A 16638-nucleotide genomic window follows, 5' to 3' on the forward strand; every position below is an offset into this window, starting at 1 on the left:
TAGTGGTCGCTTCCTAGGTTTTCCAGCAGGTTCTCCCACTCGGCCTGCCACGCTCCCCTAACAAAGGTTAGGTCTGGACAGGTGTCGCGGCTAACGCTGTTGCCTAGTCGCGTTGGCTGATTTTGGTCCGTTAGCAAGGTGCAGTTTGTATTTTCTGCTGCAACGCATATTAGTTGCCTCTTTTTCTCGTCTTTCTGGTAGCCCCAGCTAGGGTCCCTCGCATTGAAGCCCCCGGCAATGAGGAGTGTGTTTGACTTTGCTAGGTTGCCCGCTTCAGCGAAAAGTTTGCTAAAATTTCCACTTTTCTGCTTGGGTGGACTATATATGTTTACTAGGAAGGTGCTTTTCGCTTTGTGTTTCCTTTTGGGTATGATTTCCGTAATTACGAGCTCAATTCCCGTGTCTGCAATTTCATCATGTGCTATGGTAACTAGGTTTTTGTTAATTAGGGTCGCTGTGCGTCCACTTTCCTGACATTGATATCCTTCTTGATCTAGAAATGTTCTTTTGCGCAAATAAAACGACACACGAGAAAGGCGACACACACACACAAGCGCAAACTGTCAACTGGCTTTATTGGCGGAAGGCCACACCTTATAAAGGCCGAAGGGTGGGGTGATATTCCATGAAAAAAAAAGAAAGAATGAGATAACAAAACAAGGTGCGAAAAAGCCACTAAAGCAGAACGCATGCGCGGGCAGACATGCGTAAGACATGAAAAGAAACATTTGTGAAAAATTAACAGTTAGCCGCTTTAAAAAAGGCGATCTCAGCCGCGAACAGAGATAAAGAGGGTTCGCTGATGCACTCGCCACCAAGTTTCTTTATATGATAGGCTTCTAGGCTAATCCGTGCCGTCTTATCTCTACTCTTGCCAAGAACCTTCGTCTCTTCAAACCGGGCCACACATTCTTCACAGTTACTGTTAATTTTTCACAAATGTTTCTTTTCATGTCTTACGCATGTCTGCCCGCGCATGCGTTCTGCTTTAGTGGCTTTCTCGCACCTTGTTTTGTTATCTCATTCTTTCTTTCTTTTTTTTTCATGGAATATCACCCCACCCTTCGGCCTTTATAAGGTGTGGCCTTCCGCCAATAAAGCCAGTTGACAGTTTGCGCTTGTGTGTGTGTGTCGCCTTTCTCGTGTGTCGTTTTATTTGCGCAAAAGAACATTTCTAGATCAAGAAGGATATCAATGTCAGGAAAGTGGACGCACAGCGACCCTAATTAACAAAAACCTAGTTACCATAGCACATGATGAAATTGCAGACACGGGAATTGAGCGCGTAATTACGGAAATCATACCCAAAAGGAAACACAAAGCGAAAAACACCTTCCTAGTAAACATATATAGTCCACCCAAGCAGAAAAGTGGAAATTTTAGCAACCTTTTCGCTGAAGCGGGCAACCTAGCAAAGTCAAACACACTCCTCATTGCTGGGGGCTTCAATGCGAGGGACCCTAGCTGGGGCCACAAGAAAGACGAGAAAAAGAGGCAACTAATATGCGTTGCAGCAGAAAATACAAACTGCACCCTGCTAACGGACCAAAATCAGCCAACGCGACTAGGCAACAGCGTTAGCCGCGACACCTGTCCAGACCTAACCTTTGTTAGGGGAGCGTGGCAGGCCGAGTGGGAGAACCTGCTGGAAAACATAGGAAGCGACCACTACGTGCTAAAAGTAACGCTGGAGGCAGAAAACATAAAGTGGAAGATAGGAACAGCCCACATCACGGACTGGGACGCCTTCAGAAGCAATAGCAGACAGCTCCAGGGCGAAACTACCTCAATAGAGGAGTGGAGACTCAGACAAATACAGTAGCAACATACGCAGGAAAGTGACAGAACAGAAGCTACACCGGAAGTGAACCCACAGCTACTCAGGCTATGGGAGGCAAGACGCAGACTCACGAAAAGGTGGAAGCAGCAGAAACTAAACAGGAAGCTGCAAAAGAAGATCGTGGAGATTACACAAAATGCGGAGGAGTACGCGACACAGCTGGCCAGGCAAGGGTGGGAGCAATTCAGCAGCTCGCTGAACGGCACGCTCAGCACTGCCAAAACATGGCAGATGCTCAAGGCCCTCATGGACCCAACCAAGACAAAAGCAGAAAGCGGCAAAGCCATACAAAGATTAATTCACAAATTCGATGTAACGGACGAAGAGATCCTCGCGGCGGTCAAGAAGTGCTACGGCACTGACAAGCCACAGGGATATAAATAAGAGTATAAAGGGAAGGAAAACCCGCACCTCGACAGAAAAATAACGAAGGAAGAGGTATACGCAGCGATCAGGGTCGTGACTAAAAACACGGCAGCCGGAGGAGACAAGATTAAAAACTCCCTAATTCGCAACCTCAGCGACGAAGCGGTAGTCCGACTCACGGACTACCTCAACGCGCAGTGGCTAGTGGGACCGGTGCCTAAAGCACGGAAACACGCGGAGGTGGTAATGATACCCAAACCCGGCGAGAAGCTACAAATAGAGAACTTGCGGCCCATCTCACTAACGCCGTTCCTGGGCAAGCTCTACGAAAAGATAATCACGAGTAGAATACAACAGCACCTCGAATACAAAGATCTGTACCCGCACAGCATGTTCGGCTTCAGAGCGAACCTGTCGACGCAGGATATCCTCCTGCAAATCAAGGAGGAGGTAATCGACACCATCCCCAAGACAGGAGAGAACACCATAATGGCGCTAGACATCAAGGGCGCGTTCGATAACGTCAGCCACAGCGCCATCATGGAGGGACTAACCATCACCCACTGCGGCAAAAGAGTACACGACTACGTGAGGGCATTCCTGACGAACCGCACGGCAATGGTGGGACTGGGAGACCTGCGGAGCGATGTCTTTGAAACGCCAAAGGCACCCCGCAGGGATCCGTAATCTCACCTGTCCTTTTCAACATAGCCATGATCGGACTAGCCCGCGAGCTGAGCCGAATCGAGGGAATCCAGCATGCTATGTATGCGGATGATATCACGATTTGGATCAACCACGGATCGCTAGGCCAGAAAGAACTAATCCAGCAAGCGGCGACATGCGTCGAACGATATGTCAGAGAGAGAGAGAGGACTCGCATGCTGTACCGAAAAATCGGAGGTCTGCGCGTCGGCAAAAAGCCATCCAATGAGAAGATCGAAATACGGCTAGAAGGGCAAGTTCTCCCAGAACGCAGCATGATAAGGGTCCTAGGAATGTGTATCCAGTGCGGCAAAAGGTGCAGCCACACCCTACGCCTCCTCCAACAATGAACGCAGCAAGTCAGCAGAATGATTACCAGTGTATCGCAGAGAAGGCACGGCATGAAGGAAAGCGACACAATCAAGCCGGTCAAGAGCCTAGTGGTCAGCCGCACCACATACTCGCTTCCCTACCACAACATGAAAAAGAACAAGCAGACACACTAATCGGAAAGGCATTCAAGACGGTGTTGAAGCTGCCAAGGAATACGTCGAACGAAAAACTGCTAAAGCTGGGAATCCACAACACCTCCGAAGAACTGAAAGAAGCGCAGCGCGATGCACAGCTGTATAGGCTCCAGCAGTCGACCACCGGCCGAGCGCTCCTCCTAAGGTTGGGATACACCAGTAACGAAACAGAGGATAGGGAAGCGAGCATCTGATTACATTCGCCAAACCATCAGGGTGTGGCCCCTACCTGGGAACATGGACCCAAACTTGCACGCGGCAAGGCGAGCCGCAAGGGCAGAATATGTAGAAAAGCACTTCGCGAATGACAAGAACGTAGTATATACGGATGCGGCCCTACATCCGTGGAACAGAAACTCTAAAGAACACAGAGTTGCGTCAGTGGAGGTGAGCCACAAAGGTGACATGATCACCTGCGCAACACTGAGAGGCTGTAGGGTATCCGAGGGGGAAGAAGCCGCCGTAGCTCTAACGGTAGCGGAAGGGTACCGTATGAACGAGTCGCTCACAATTCTCACAAACTCAAAAACGGCATGCAGACACTACACCGCAGGTAGAGTCAGCAAAGGGGCGCTGCGCATAATCCTCCAAGCAGGGCCCCCGAGCACACCAATACAACATAAGATTTCCTGGGTACCGGGACACGCCGGAGTGAAGGGGAACCAGAGGGCCGATGATCAAGCTCGCGAGCTTAATAACCGAGCGGATACATCAACGGAATCGGAACCCACCACGACGGTGGAGCCAACGTTCGCGGAGATACTGAATTATCACAGAGGCAGGAGAATAACGTATCCCCCGCCACACCCACTCTTAACACAACACGAAGCAGTCGCCTGGCGAGGACTGCAGACAGGAACCTTCCACAACTTACACACACTCCACAAAATGTATCCGAACCAATACGCGGACACATGCACGTGGTGCGGGGCAACTCCCACGTTATACCACATCACATAGGAATGGAAGAACAACTTCTCCTTCCATAAGTTAAAAGAGCCCAATGCGGAACAGTGGGAGGGCCTGCTCACCAGCAGCGAGCTGTCGGTCCAAAGAGGACTAGTGCAGCACGAGGTGGCACGGCTCAGTGGGGCCCTGGAACAAGGGAACCAACCGCCGCATCAACCGGGACTTCAGCCCAAGGGATGAAGACATCCGGAAGCCGCTAACACCTCTGCTTAATATAGCAATAAAAGTTTTTTCCTCGTTCTCCTCTCCAAAGAAATGCGGTGTAAAACAATTCTGCCCGCCAAATGCCATTTATCTCCGAGGTTAGAGCTCGAACAATTTACTGGCTTAGCTGAGAGGAGCATTCTACGGCTCGTGTTTAATTGCGGAACAATCTGTAGATTGTCTTTTCGGGGTAGGGAAGCTGTTCTTGTGGTGGTGGTGGTAAACAACCTTTATTTACAATGCACCTAGTCCAGGGCTATTTGCTCGTGGGCTGTGACAACGCCTCCGTAGGCTGGGACCACGCAGGTATAGTGAACTAGAATATTCTAGTTCAGTGTAACGCAGGCGTCTACTTGGCCATGCTGGCGGCGGGTGGTCCGCCTCACGCTATCGCTACGCTTGGCATTCAGGCATTCCACTGACTGAAAAACTTTATTTTCAAAATATATACAGGGAGCTAGTGGATTCCCATGCTTCATTGGCAAGTAGGAGTGAATAATTCGCGCCTCTGGTGCCAATATTAAATATCACATGGACGTCAGGAGACAAACATACGGGCGGCGTCGCTGCGAAAGAACTGCGTTCGCCCCTGCGTCGCGTCATCTGCTAGCAGACTACGGTAAGGAGCCAGGCTGCGGCGGCGAGCCCGCAAGCAGTCCCTCCCAAGTAGGTCATGTGACCAAGACGGAGTTTTTTGTCACAGCGGAAGCCGAGACATGTCAGCAAGAAGTCCGGGACTGGAAAATCGAATATGGCCATCGCTTCTAATGAGAGGGCTGATTTTGTAGCAAAGTGCGCCCTTGGCGCACCTATTGTCACGTTCGTCCTAAATATTGTGAACTTGACTACAGATAGCACGCTGTCAACAATGCCAGCGTCTCCACTACTTGAGCGATTAGCCTTGTTGCAGCGGATTTTCAACACCTGAAATTTGCTTGGAATGTGAGGATGTGCTGTTCAAGGGAATGTGAGGTGTCCATTACTCGCTTGCGCTGCAGAATACCGCGACTAAATCCTTATTTACGTCGATCGGAGCTATCTATGACCAACCTTTGCGAGTCTTGTGGCGAAATTGAGTCCATACATTTCTTTTTCCTCTTCTGCCGGCGGTTTGCTTCTCTCCGTAGAATTTACTTGGTGATCCCTCTCGCTCGACTAGGGCTTCCACTATCTATTCCTATTCTCCTCTCCTTCGTGGCAAGCACCAGATATGACCTGAAACCAGTGCGCGATTGCATTCACGACTGCATGATTCCATCAACTAGATTCCTCTGCTAGACAGAAAATTCACTGCTTTTTCTTTTCCGTTTCTTTTTTCATTTTTTTGTACAAATTCTAGTCTTCACACAAAATTGACCAAATGTTCTACTCCTTGTCCACGAGTGCGTTTGTTTCCGCAATGCACCCAGGCCAATATCCCACGCCGTGGGTATGTTGTTGTTGCCATGAAGCGTGAGGACATCATCGTCATCACTCACTCGGCACGCAGCTCGCGCAAGGAACAGGGCCCGTTCATTAAGAGCCAGTGGTTGGCTTAGGCACGACTGTGCTATTGAGTCAATGTTCCGTCGTCGAATGTTCAGGAGAAGTTCTCGGGCGAGGCACAGCGTCACGGCGTCCGTACAAGGTAAGGATTGAACGCTTGCTCGACCGCAGTGCTGGCTTAGGCCGCCTGACATTTAGGTTTGGCGTGCAATGACACCGCGCTCTACGAGGCTCGAGCTCTTAACATCGCGGTGAGCCATAAAAGACCATAATTGGAAATGCTGGAAGAGTTAGCGTTGTTAGATGATCTTCTGCTATCTATGAGAGCTGGTGACAACTTATGTGGACGGTGTTTCCGGTTCTGTAAAACCGTTTTTGATTTCCCATCATGTTTCCCGCAAAAAGCGACACAAAATGGACATATCGTAATATCGTAGATTTTCGGTAATTCTACCTGTAGCCGCCTGTGCTGTAACAAGTTCCCACTGGCAAGTTTTCACTAGTTGGGAGCTTTTACGCGAGACTATGTACTACAACGTTGTGCGTGCATGTTGGGAGTGCGGCGACTGACGCGGAGTGCACAACCTGCTCAACGTTGCGTCTACGCTAAACTCCTGGTGTTATGCGATTAGTTGTATCGGTGTTGCGATAACTTCGATCCGCTTTTGCTGTAAACGTTCATGCGAAGCCTTGTCTGGCGGTTGTGTGTGGCGTACTGCTTTGCGGCTTCAGTCACCTCAGTGGTCTTGAAATAAACACGTCTCGAGTCTATTTCAGATCCATGGTCAGGCATGATCAGTGCGAAGATTCATTTGCATGTGCGGCTGTTTAGCGTTGTTCAGCGAAATCGTCCCGACGACGTAGACGGCTCCGGCCGACTCGCTCCATCCGTAGCGAGAACTGCAAACTGCAATGCGCCGCGGTGCCAACTGCAGCCTAGCTGCGGTGGCTCAGTGGTTAGGTGCTCGGCTACTGAGCCGGAGTTTCCGAGTTTGAACCCGACCGCGGCGGCTGCGTTTTTATGGAGGCAAAACGCTAAGGCACCTGAGTGCTGTGCGATATCAGTGCCCGTTAAAGATTCCCAGGTGGTCTAAATTATTCCGGAGCCCTCCACTACGGCACCTTTCTCTTCCTTTCTTCTTTCACTCCCTCCTTGATCCCTTCCCTTACGACGCGGTTCAGGTGCCCAACGATATATGAGGAAGATAATGCGCCATTTCCTTTCCCCCAAAACCAATTATTATTATTATTGCGAATGCCGCGAGAGCGCCGCCAGCTCATTTTTCCAGCAAACGGCGAGTCATGTAGTTAGTCACGGGGCCACAGGTGCCAAGGCAGCGATCGGCACCAACGTTCGGCGGTGGCGAGTGACGTCGCATGTCACGTGGCTGCCACACCTTCACCACTCCCATACCTGAGGGTCAAATTGCGGCGCCGATAACCTTAGTTTCACTACGCCAGTAAAGGTTTCGCTTTAAAAAAGCCCATTAGATTTGGCGCAGTGTTTGCAGTCGGTACCCTGCTGCGATGGGTTCTGGCCATGTGCGTGTGGTGTGAAAACTGCTTACATCATCAGAGGGAAGTCAATGATGCTCTGTTCTCGCATACAGCTGTCCTGTTCGTCGACGAGTAGCAGCGTTTCTGTAATTTGGTGAAACTGTGTGCGCCCGGCTGCTGAGAGCACGAACGCCTGATTGAATACTGGCCTGGACGGCACATTTCAATGGAGGCTAAATGTAAAAACGCCCTCGTGCTCCATTATCATAATTGGATTACCGAGAACGTTACCCTTGCAAAATGTAATCAGTGCATTTCAAAATCCGAAGAACAATTGGTTGGGGCACTTAAACTCTTCCTTAAGGAATGGATGCGATAGTGTTAGTGGGTTAATGCCCGTATGTGGGCAAGTGGTCATCTTCAACTTTACATTCTTATGTCCCTGGGAGTTCTCATTCCATTCCTTTCAGCGGTTAAGGGATGCACCACTGCCTTGAAATGGCAGCGGATTTTGCGCTTTCGGAAGTAAAATTTGCCATGAGGCAGCTCCGCACCACGTCAGGGGCCGGACCAGACGGAGTGGCGAATAAGGTTTTGAGAAAATTTGATTACGAGTCGGTTGAATAATAATAATTGGTTTTTGGTGGAAAGGAAATGGCGCAGTATCTGTCTCATATATCGTTGGACACCTGAACCGCGCCGTAAGGGAAGGGATAAAGGAGGGAGTGAAAGAAGCACTCACAGACTTCATGAATACATGCTGGTGTGAAGGAGAGGTATACTGCCAGAGTGGAAACATGCTAGAATCACTTTTATTCTCAAGCCCCGTAAGAAGCCGTGCATAGAGAATATGCGCCCCATATCGCAGACCTCTTGTGTTTGGCAGCTGATGGACCATGTGGTTGTCACCAGGCTTCGGGACTATGTAGAATATGGTGAGCTGCTCCCACCCACAGTGATTTCATTTAGGGCCAACTTGTCAGCGCGAGACGTTATGATACAGCTTAAGAGGGACATTGTGGACCCAGGGTACAATACGGGAACTAAAACCATTTTGGGACTCGACCTGAATAAGGCTTTCGATAATGAGGCCCACGAGCCGGTTTTAAACAACCTTTAGGACATAAACCCGGAGGCTGGACCTTCCGATATATTAAATATTTCCTTAACGGTAGAACTGCGGAAATTTCGGTGGGGGAAATTAGGTCCGATTCCTTCCCTCTGGAGGGGGGGGGGGGGAGGGGCGCCGCAGGGTTCTGTGCTGTCGCCGTTCCTGTTTAATCTTGCTTTAAATACGTTGCCGCCGAGGCTGGAGGAGATTCCGTGGCCAAAACACATGTTTTATGCACGCGGACGATATTGCGTTATGGATTACCGGGGGCAGTGATGGCCAGCTGAAAGAGACGCTGCAGCGGGCAGTAAATGTTAAAGAGGAGCTTGCTGGGAGGCTGGACTATCTTGCTCGCAACCCAAGTCGGAGTTGCTTGTGGTGCGGGACAGACCCAGAGGAATACACGCGAGGCGCTGCGTCCCGCCGCCTCCACTGGAAGTGAGGGGGGATGCCGGTCGCTGAAGTCCCGAAGATCCAGTGCAAGCTGATGCAGGCGTTCATTGTAAGCAGGGTGGTGTATGCGCTTCTTTTTCATAAGCTGGATGTCCCGGAGAGAGGTATAAGGCTGAAGCTACGATCAGGAAAGCGTACAAGGCTGCTGTGGGCCTACCGAACAATGCATCGACGGAACGTTTAATGGGTCGGGGGTGCACAACACATTGGATGAGTTAAAGGCGGCGCATCTATAAGATGCAGATGGCTAGGCTCTCGAAAACAGGGGCTGGGCGAAACATTCCAGACAAGATTGACATAGAGGTGGAACCACCAGGGGGAGATAGGAAAATACAGCTCATGAAGGCGGTACGCAAGGGGTTGTACATCAAACCATTTCCAGAAAATTAGCTGCGGTTCAACTACTGCTGAACCTGATTAGAGAGCGAAAGCTGTTGTGTATCGGGCAAATAGACGCTCCTTGGTGTCTGTAACGTTGAGTGCGTTCCGCACACTGGATACGCAGTGCGCCCGCCCTGCCACCCTGACAGGTGGCAGTTAAATTAATGGTTTACCGCGAGAGGTTGGTCACGCAATGAACGCTGCGGCCTATTGCTGCAGTGCCTCGTGTCTTCCACAACGTTGTCAGCGCTAATGCATGCAGCCCAAATCTCTCTCTCACCACCGCCACGTATACCTCAAAGCACGATTGAGGCGTCCACTAACCTAGGGATCGAGTTATGCGCCCTTCCTTTCCTCAAAATCATCGGAGTCTAGAACGTTGTCAATGTCAATGCCAACGCCAATGAACACAATGAACGCCGACGGTCTATAGCTTCAGTGCCGCGTTTCTGCTACAACTTTGTGAATGCCAACGCATGCAGAGCACACCTGTCACTACCGCCAGCCATATAGGTTAAAGCGCGACAGGTGTCCACAGTCCCAGAGGGGAAGGTTATGCGCCATGCCTTTTCTTTCGAAGAAATTTGAAGATTGGTTTTGAGGAAAGGGAATGGCGAAGTAACTGCCTCACATATATCCGTGGACACCCGAGCAGCGCCGTAAGGAAGAAATAAAACTGGTTGGGCTGAAGGTCGTTCAAGGTCATTCCGCGGCCTACGCGACGACAGCTTTATCTAGCGTAGTGTAGCTTTTCGCTTCAAAAACATGCCTCCGGTGCATTATCAAGACACAAAAAAGGCGAGGGCGAAAGCGCTCTCTGCAAAGTATGGGAACCCGCCGTGGTGGCTCAGTGGTTAGGGCGCTCGACTACTGATCCGGAGTTCCCGGGTTCGATCCCGAACGCGGCGGCTGCGTTTTTATGGAGGAAAAACGCTAAGGCGCCCGTGTGCTGTGCGATGTCAGTGCACGTTAAAGATCCCCAGGTGGTCGAAATTATTCCGGAGCCCTCCTCTACGGCACCTATTTCTCTCTTTCTTCTTTCACTCCCTCCTTTATCCCTTCCCTTACGGCGCGGTTCAGGTGTCCAACGATATATGAGACAGATACTGCGCCATTTCCTTTCCGCCAAAAACCAATTATTATTATTATTATTAAGTATGGGAAATTCGAATGCTGATTGTGAAGACAGGCAAGCATTTGCACCCGCCGCGGTGGCTCAGTGGTTAGGGCGCTCGTCTACTGATCCGGAGTACCCCGGTTCGAATCCGACCCCGGCGGCTGCGTTTTTATGGGGGCAAAACGCTAAGGCGCCCGTGTGCTTTGCGATGTCGGTGCACACTAAAAATCCCCAGGTGGTCGCAATTATTCCGGAGCCCTCCACTACGGCACCTCTTTCTTCCTTTCTTCTTTCACTCCCTCCTTTATACCTTCCCTTACGGCGCGGTTCAGGTGTCCAACGATATGAGACAGATACTGCGCCATTTCTTTTCCCCCAAAACCAATTATAGTTATTATCTCCTTTCACTCCCTCCTTTATCCCTTCCCTTACGGCGCGGTTCAGGTGTCCAACGATATATGAGACAGATACTGCGCCATTTTCTTTCCCCAGAAGCCAATTATTAATATAATTAAGCATTTGCGATAACGGCAGTGGACGCGCGGGGACGCTAGACCGCTTCCGGGATGGTCAGAACCAGGTCCTCCGAGACGGCTATCGCTCTAGCAATAGCTAGTACTAAGGCTTATCTGATTTTCAGTGACTCGAAAACAGCCATATGCAATTTTGCGAGGTGAAAGATATGTGCTGCGGCGGCTCGGCATTTGAGCCGAGTCAAACGTGGAGGTATTAAAAGGGCTGAGGTGGTATGGGTACCAGCGCACTCCAGAAATCCAGGGAACGAGGCGGCTCACGCAAAAGCTCGAGATTTCTTAAACCGAGCAGGTGGGTCGGCTGTTTCGTGGGGGTTCACAAGAGATGGGCTGGTGTCCTTCCATGACGTTACAAATCACTACAAGTTGAGCAATTAAGAGAGTTTTCCCGCCGGAGGATGACATTGGTCAATGAGCAGGAGTCTGCGTGGAGGAGAAGACTTCAAACGAGATATTTCCTCAGTTCTTGTATACTCAGCAAAATATGTCCGTAAGAGGTGAAGCCGGAGTGTAAATGGTGCAGGGACCTGGCGACATATGATCATATTCTGTGGGAATGCAATAAATAGCAGCTCCCTGTGGCTCTACTCCAATATCCTTCTCTTGAGCAATGGGAGGCCGTACGTGTTGGGCAGTTCAGACCCGGCCGTCCAGGGCCGTGGAGTGGGCCGCCCGGGTCGCCGTCAATTGAGGACTGATGACCATCTAGTACGGAACCATCTACACGCGCTTTTGGCGAAATAAAGTTTTCTCACTCTACTCCACTCAGCGACCCAAGTTGCTCTTCCCGAAGAAGCTCTCGCAATCAACCATTAATTTAACTGCCACCTGCCGGTTTGATTAGTTTTCTGACAATCCAATGGGTAGGTTGCGAGATGGCTGTCTAGGCCACCTATACTCCGCCCTATTTATCGCTCACCGCTCTGACAGCGCCGACGCCGGATTTGCTGCTCAACGGGGCCTCGCTATCGCGTTTAATTCCATTAATTCAGGTAATGAATTACTTAAAACGCGTTGTGTGCAACTCAGCGAGTCAGTCCATAAGCAGGTTTAGGGCGTTAAAGCCTGCACGCCATAATTGTTTTTCGTAGGAAATGCTCCGTAACCGTCACGCTTCTTAATGGACGCCGCTATACGGCGCTGTGACGGAAAGGAGCGAAAGAAGAAAAAGATGCCGTATAGTGTTGTGTGGTAACCTTATCTGTACGAATATTTTAGATGGTGGCTTGTGTAGGGCCCGCTCGCGGGCCGACCACTCAAATTTAATCTGGAGCGAAGGCATTATGCTCGACATGGGGGAGAGCGGCTATCATTACAGCACAGATTGACACAGCGCAACGGAACGAGGACGAGAAGAAAACACTGGACACAGCGCCCGTCCTGTTTTTTGTGTTTTCTTCTTCTCGTCTTCGTTCCGCTACGCAGTGTCAATCTGTGTCGTAGAAAGTATGAACCAACTATCCCGCACCAGAATCCTCTTGTGTCGTTGCAGCTCACTCGCCCTCCTCATTCTCTTCGAAAGCGACCCCTGCCCGACTGCCATGCACAACAGGCGGGTGTTCACGCCTGTGCGACAAAAAGGCAGGGGGGCTCCCTCGAGATGCGGAAAGGCGGTGGCCCGTTTGAAGCAATCATCGCGTCTTTCTGGGCGACACAGTAATCAGCGCTGAAGGCTTGCGGTAACTTTACTCCCGTTTTCGGATTGCTTCACGGAGAAACCGGGCAGACCCGGCTTGCTTCAGCGCGAGATTGAAACGGGTGATGCGCTCCCTTTCAGGTGCAACCCGAGGCTGTTAAGTGAGCCTAAGAGACAGCTTCTCTACTGTTCCCTTGACGAGACGATTGCTACCGGTGCGGTGAGACCCTCGCAAAGTCCCTAGGCGTCACCAGTGGCTCTAGCACCGAATGAAGATGGATAAGGCAGGCTGTGTGTTGATTACCGAAAGCTCAACTCGGTGACGCCTATGGTTGCGTACCCTTTCCAGTAGATCCAGGCTGTGATGTACGCGTTAAGGAACGCGAGGTTCTTCACAGTCCTAGATGCAAGCAGAGGGTACCTGAAGATTGAGGTGGCCGGAGGTGACATTCAGAAAACCGCATTCACCTGCCACCGCGGGCTCTTCGAATTTACTCGGCTCCCGTTTGGTTTGTCTAACGTCCCGAGCACGTTCATGCGACTGATGGACACCGTGCTGGACGATGCAAGGTTCAACTACGCCATGGCGTAATTCGACGAGGTTGTGATATTCTCACAGTCGTTCAATGAGCATCTCATTCACTGAATTCCGTTCTCGAAAGCATGAGGAATGCTGGTCTAACCATCAATCCAAACAAAGTGCAGTTGGCATCGAAAAGAGTGAACCTCTTCGGATTTGTCGTGGATGATGGCACATTGAGACCGAATGACGACAAACTGCAGGCAATTCTGAACTACCCCTGCCCGATGGATGTGAAAAGCCTGCAGAGGTTTTGGGGCTGTTTGCATTCTACAGGTAATTCATCCCGCGCTGCTCGGAGCATGCAAGGCCGCTGAATCTGCTGTTGCGCAAAGGCTCGAAGTGTGTCTGGGGCAAGGAACAGACTGACGCATTTGTGGCCTTGGCTCGCGCGATAGCCAATACCGCTAGTCTGCGCCTCGCCAACCTGAACAAGCAGTTTGTCTTGCAGACAGATGCTACATACATGTGAACTGCACAGGCACCAGCACCTTACCCCCAGGAAAGCAGCTGCAATAAGATTTAACTTAATTTACTCCGCAGCACACCACTCGAGCACTCTAGACAAGTGTGATCGACTCTGTACATTGTGGGTTTAATTGGGAAGATATATACGTTCTCCGCACTTAAACCGCGGCTGACAGTTCAAAACCGCCAGACCCCACCTCGCGATCGCGTATGCTACCGAGCGCACGCCAACCACGGCGGGCCTTGCTCTGAGGGAACAACGGAACGACACATTGACTGACACAAACATGCATTTATTGCTACAACAACAATAACGCCAGCTAGCAACAAGATATGCTAATGAATCGAGTTCGTCCAACTCACCAGCAAGGTTCCGAGCAAATGTTCGCCCACGCTAGGGCAAGGGATACTGCGAAGGCTGGACGGGACAAAATAAGAGAGCGGGTCTCCCTGTCGCTTCCTCGCCCCGCTGGCGAAGAGCGGACCCGCGAGCGACCCGTCCGCTCGCGCCGACGATCCCAGCCGAAGCGCCTCATGCCTTCTCATGCCCTCTCCCGCGTGCGAGCAGTCTCTCGCGCTGCGACGCTGGCAGCCTCTCTCGTTAGTTAAGGTAACTAACAAGGGATTGTGTTCCTCCTCGAGGCGAGGTTGCTGCTGCACGGTTTCCTCGCGGGAAAGCAAACACGGGGGACTGCAGGGCAGGTCCCCACATCCCCCCAACCTTACATAGACCCACGCGCCTGAAAGCACATGATATGAAGGAGTCTCCTGTTCTTCATGCACTTGAGGCAGGTCTTGCAGCGGAGGTCACGCCGTCAGCACCCACGCAGACTTCCGCGGTGTTCCGAAGGCGGCGTGAAGGTCTCCGCTGGGACGACTCGCATGGCTCGCGGGCTACCGTGTCCGCAGGACCGCAAATAGAAGGCCGGTGGAAAAACTGCAGGCCAGGATTCTGCAGTAGTCGCCAGGGCAGCAGCATCCGGAGGTGACTGCTGACTGGTCTCGCAAAAGCTGCCCCGGATGGATGCGGCGAACAGGATACAGGCTGCTCCGTCGCAGTAGGTGGCAGCGAGATGTGCACCGGACAGCAAGCATGGTGGCTTCACCGGATCTGCACAATTGCCGAAACGCTCTCCGCGTGCCTTTAACGTAGGTCACGGACGGGTAAACGGCATCCGCAAAGGCCCCCTGGCACAATACCTAACTCGCTAGCAAAACGTGTCGAGCGGCTGTGCAAAACGCAAAGTTCGAGTTAACAAAGCCCTTTCTTGAGTTCAAGGAGACTGCTCAGTTCGTGCGAGGTTACAAAAAAACGGGCGGACAGCAAAGTGCGCCCCCTCTCAACACCACGGTCCGGTGGTCGTGCCTCTTCTGACGTGGTGCAGGTAGTTCCGAAAAGCATTAGGCCTGACAACCGCTGACAACGACCGCGACCACAACAGAGACCCGACAAGGGTTGTGGTGTGGTCCTACCCCGCTCACTTCCCGTAGCAGCTTCTGAGCGGCCGGCGCCTACCGTATCGGACGGTGTCGGAGCGCCCGGTGCCGAGATGCAATACCAGCGAGCTCGTAGCGGCACCCGTGGCCCCAGGCCACCCGGCTCCCGGAGCCGCGACTCCCAGGGTCGAAAAAGAGACTGTAGAGAAAAATATATACAGAAACTCGGACCACCCACGCGGCTTCCGTACTCACTCGCTTCAGGCTCGGCAACTCAGCGGGCGATAGACCTTGCGCTCCCTCGATGCGGACCAAGTGATTCTCGTGAAAGAATTCCAAAGAAAACATGATCAAAAATGTGCTGAGCATGTCGAAAAGTTCAAACATGCTGCAGCGCAAAACACCTCGCACTCATGAAGGCATGCCGCAGGGCCTAGCGATCAAAATTCACTCTAGGCTTAGCAGTTGTCAAGTCTGGACAAAGAGCGCTCTTTGAACCGAACAAACAATCATCCAATGTTCCAAGAGCAGGTCCCACGTTGGGAGGCAGATGCGTGGTTTATTTGGGGAGATAAATACATTCTCCGCATTTTAACCGCGGCTGCCACAGTTAAATCCGCCAGGCCCCACCCCGTGATCGAGTAGGCTACCGAGCGCACGCCAACCACGGCGGGCCTTGCTCTGAGGGAACAAAGGAACGACACATTGGCTGACACAAACATGCATTTATTGCTACAGCAGTAACGCCAGCTAGCAACAAGGTATGCTAATGAATCGAGGTCGTCCAACTCACCAGCAAGGTTCCGAGCGAGTGTTCGCCCACGCTAGGGCAAGGGATACTCCAAAGTCTGGACGGGACGAGATACGGGAGCGGGTCTCCCCGTCGCATCCTCGCCCCGCTGGCGAAGCGCGGACCCGCGAGCGACCCGTCCGCTCGCGCCGACGATCCCAGCCGAAGTGCCTCATTCCTTCTAATGCCCTCTCCCGCGTTCGAGCAGTCTCTCGCGCTGGGACGCTGGCACCCTGTCTCGTTAGTTAAGGTAAATAACAAGGGAATGCGATCCTCCTCGAGGCGAGGCTGCTGCTGCACAGTGCCTCGCGGGAAAGCAAACACAGGGGAATGCAGGGCAGGTCCCACAACCTAGACGGAGCGGTCTTCACCGTGCAGATAGATCACCAGGTGCTGTCGTGGACTCGTGATTAAAGAGGCTCACCCCGCAGGCAGATGCGCAAAATGGGAGCTCACGTTGCAACGTTACGCGTACGCCATTCTTTTAGCTGAGCGCATTTACGTACCGCTCCGCTGGTAGTTCCCGAGCGGAGCACCAG

The 16638-nt window shown here is 51.8% G+C and overlaps 1 protein-coding gene across 1 annotated transcript in view; it reads left to right on the forward strand.

Moving 5' to 3' along the window:
• The first annotated feature begins 6127 nt into the window (after positions 1-6127).
• The window catches only part of LOC144102186 (uncharacterized), a 36754-nt gene continuing 26243 nt past the window's right edge, over positions 6128-16638 (forward strand). Inside the window, exon 1 of the mRNA XM_077635502.1 lies at positions 6128-6238. Coding sequence (XP_077491628.1) covers positions 6172-6238 — 67 coding nt within the window. The 5' untranslated portion in view covers positions 6128-6171. The remainder of the gene's footprint in view (positions 6239-16638) is intronic.

Source organism: Amblyomma americanum, chromosome 1 (assembly GCF_052857255.1).
Source record: "Amblyomma americanum isolate KBUSLIRL-KWMA chromosome 1, ASM5285725v1, whole genome shotgun sequence".
NCBI classification, from domain to species: Eukaryota; Metazoa; Arthropoda; class Arachnida; order Ixodida; family Ixodidae; genus Amblyomma; species Amblyomma americanum.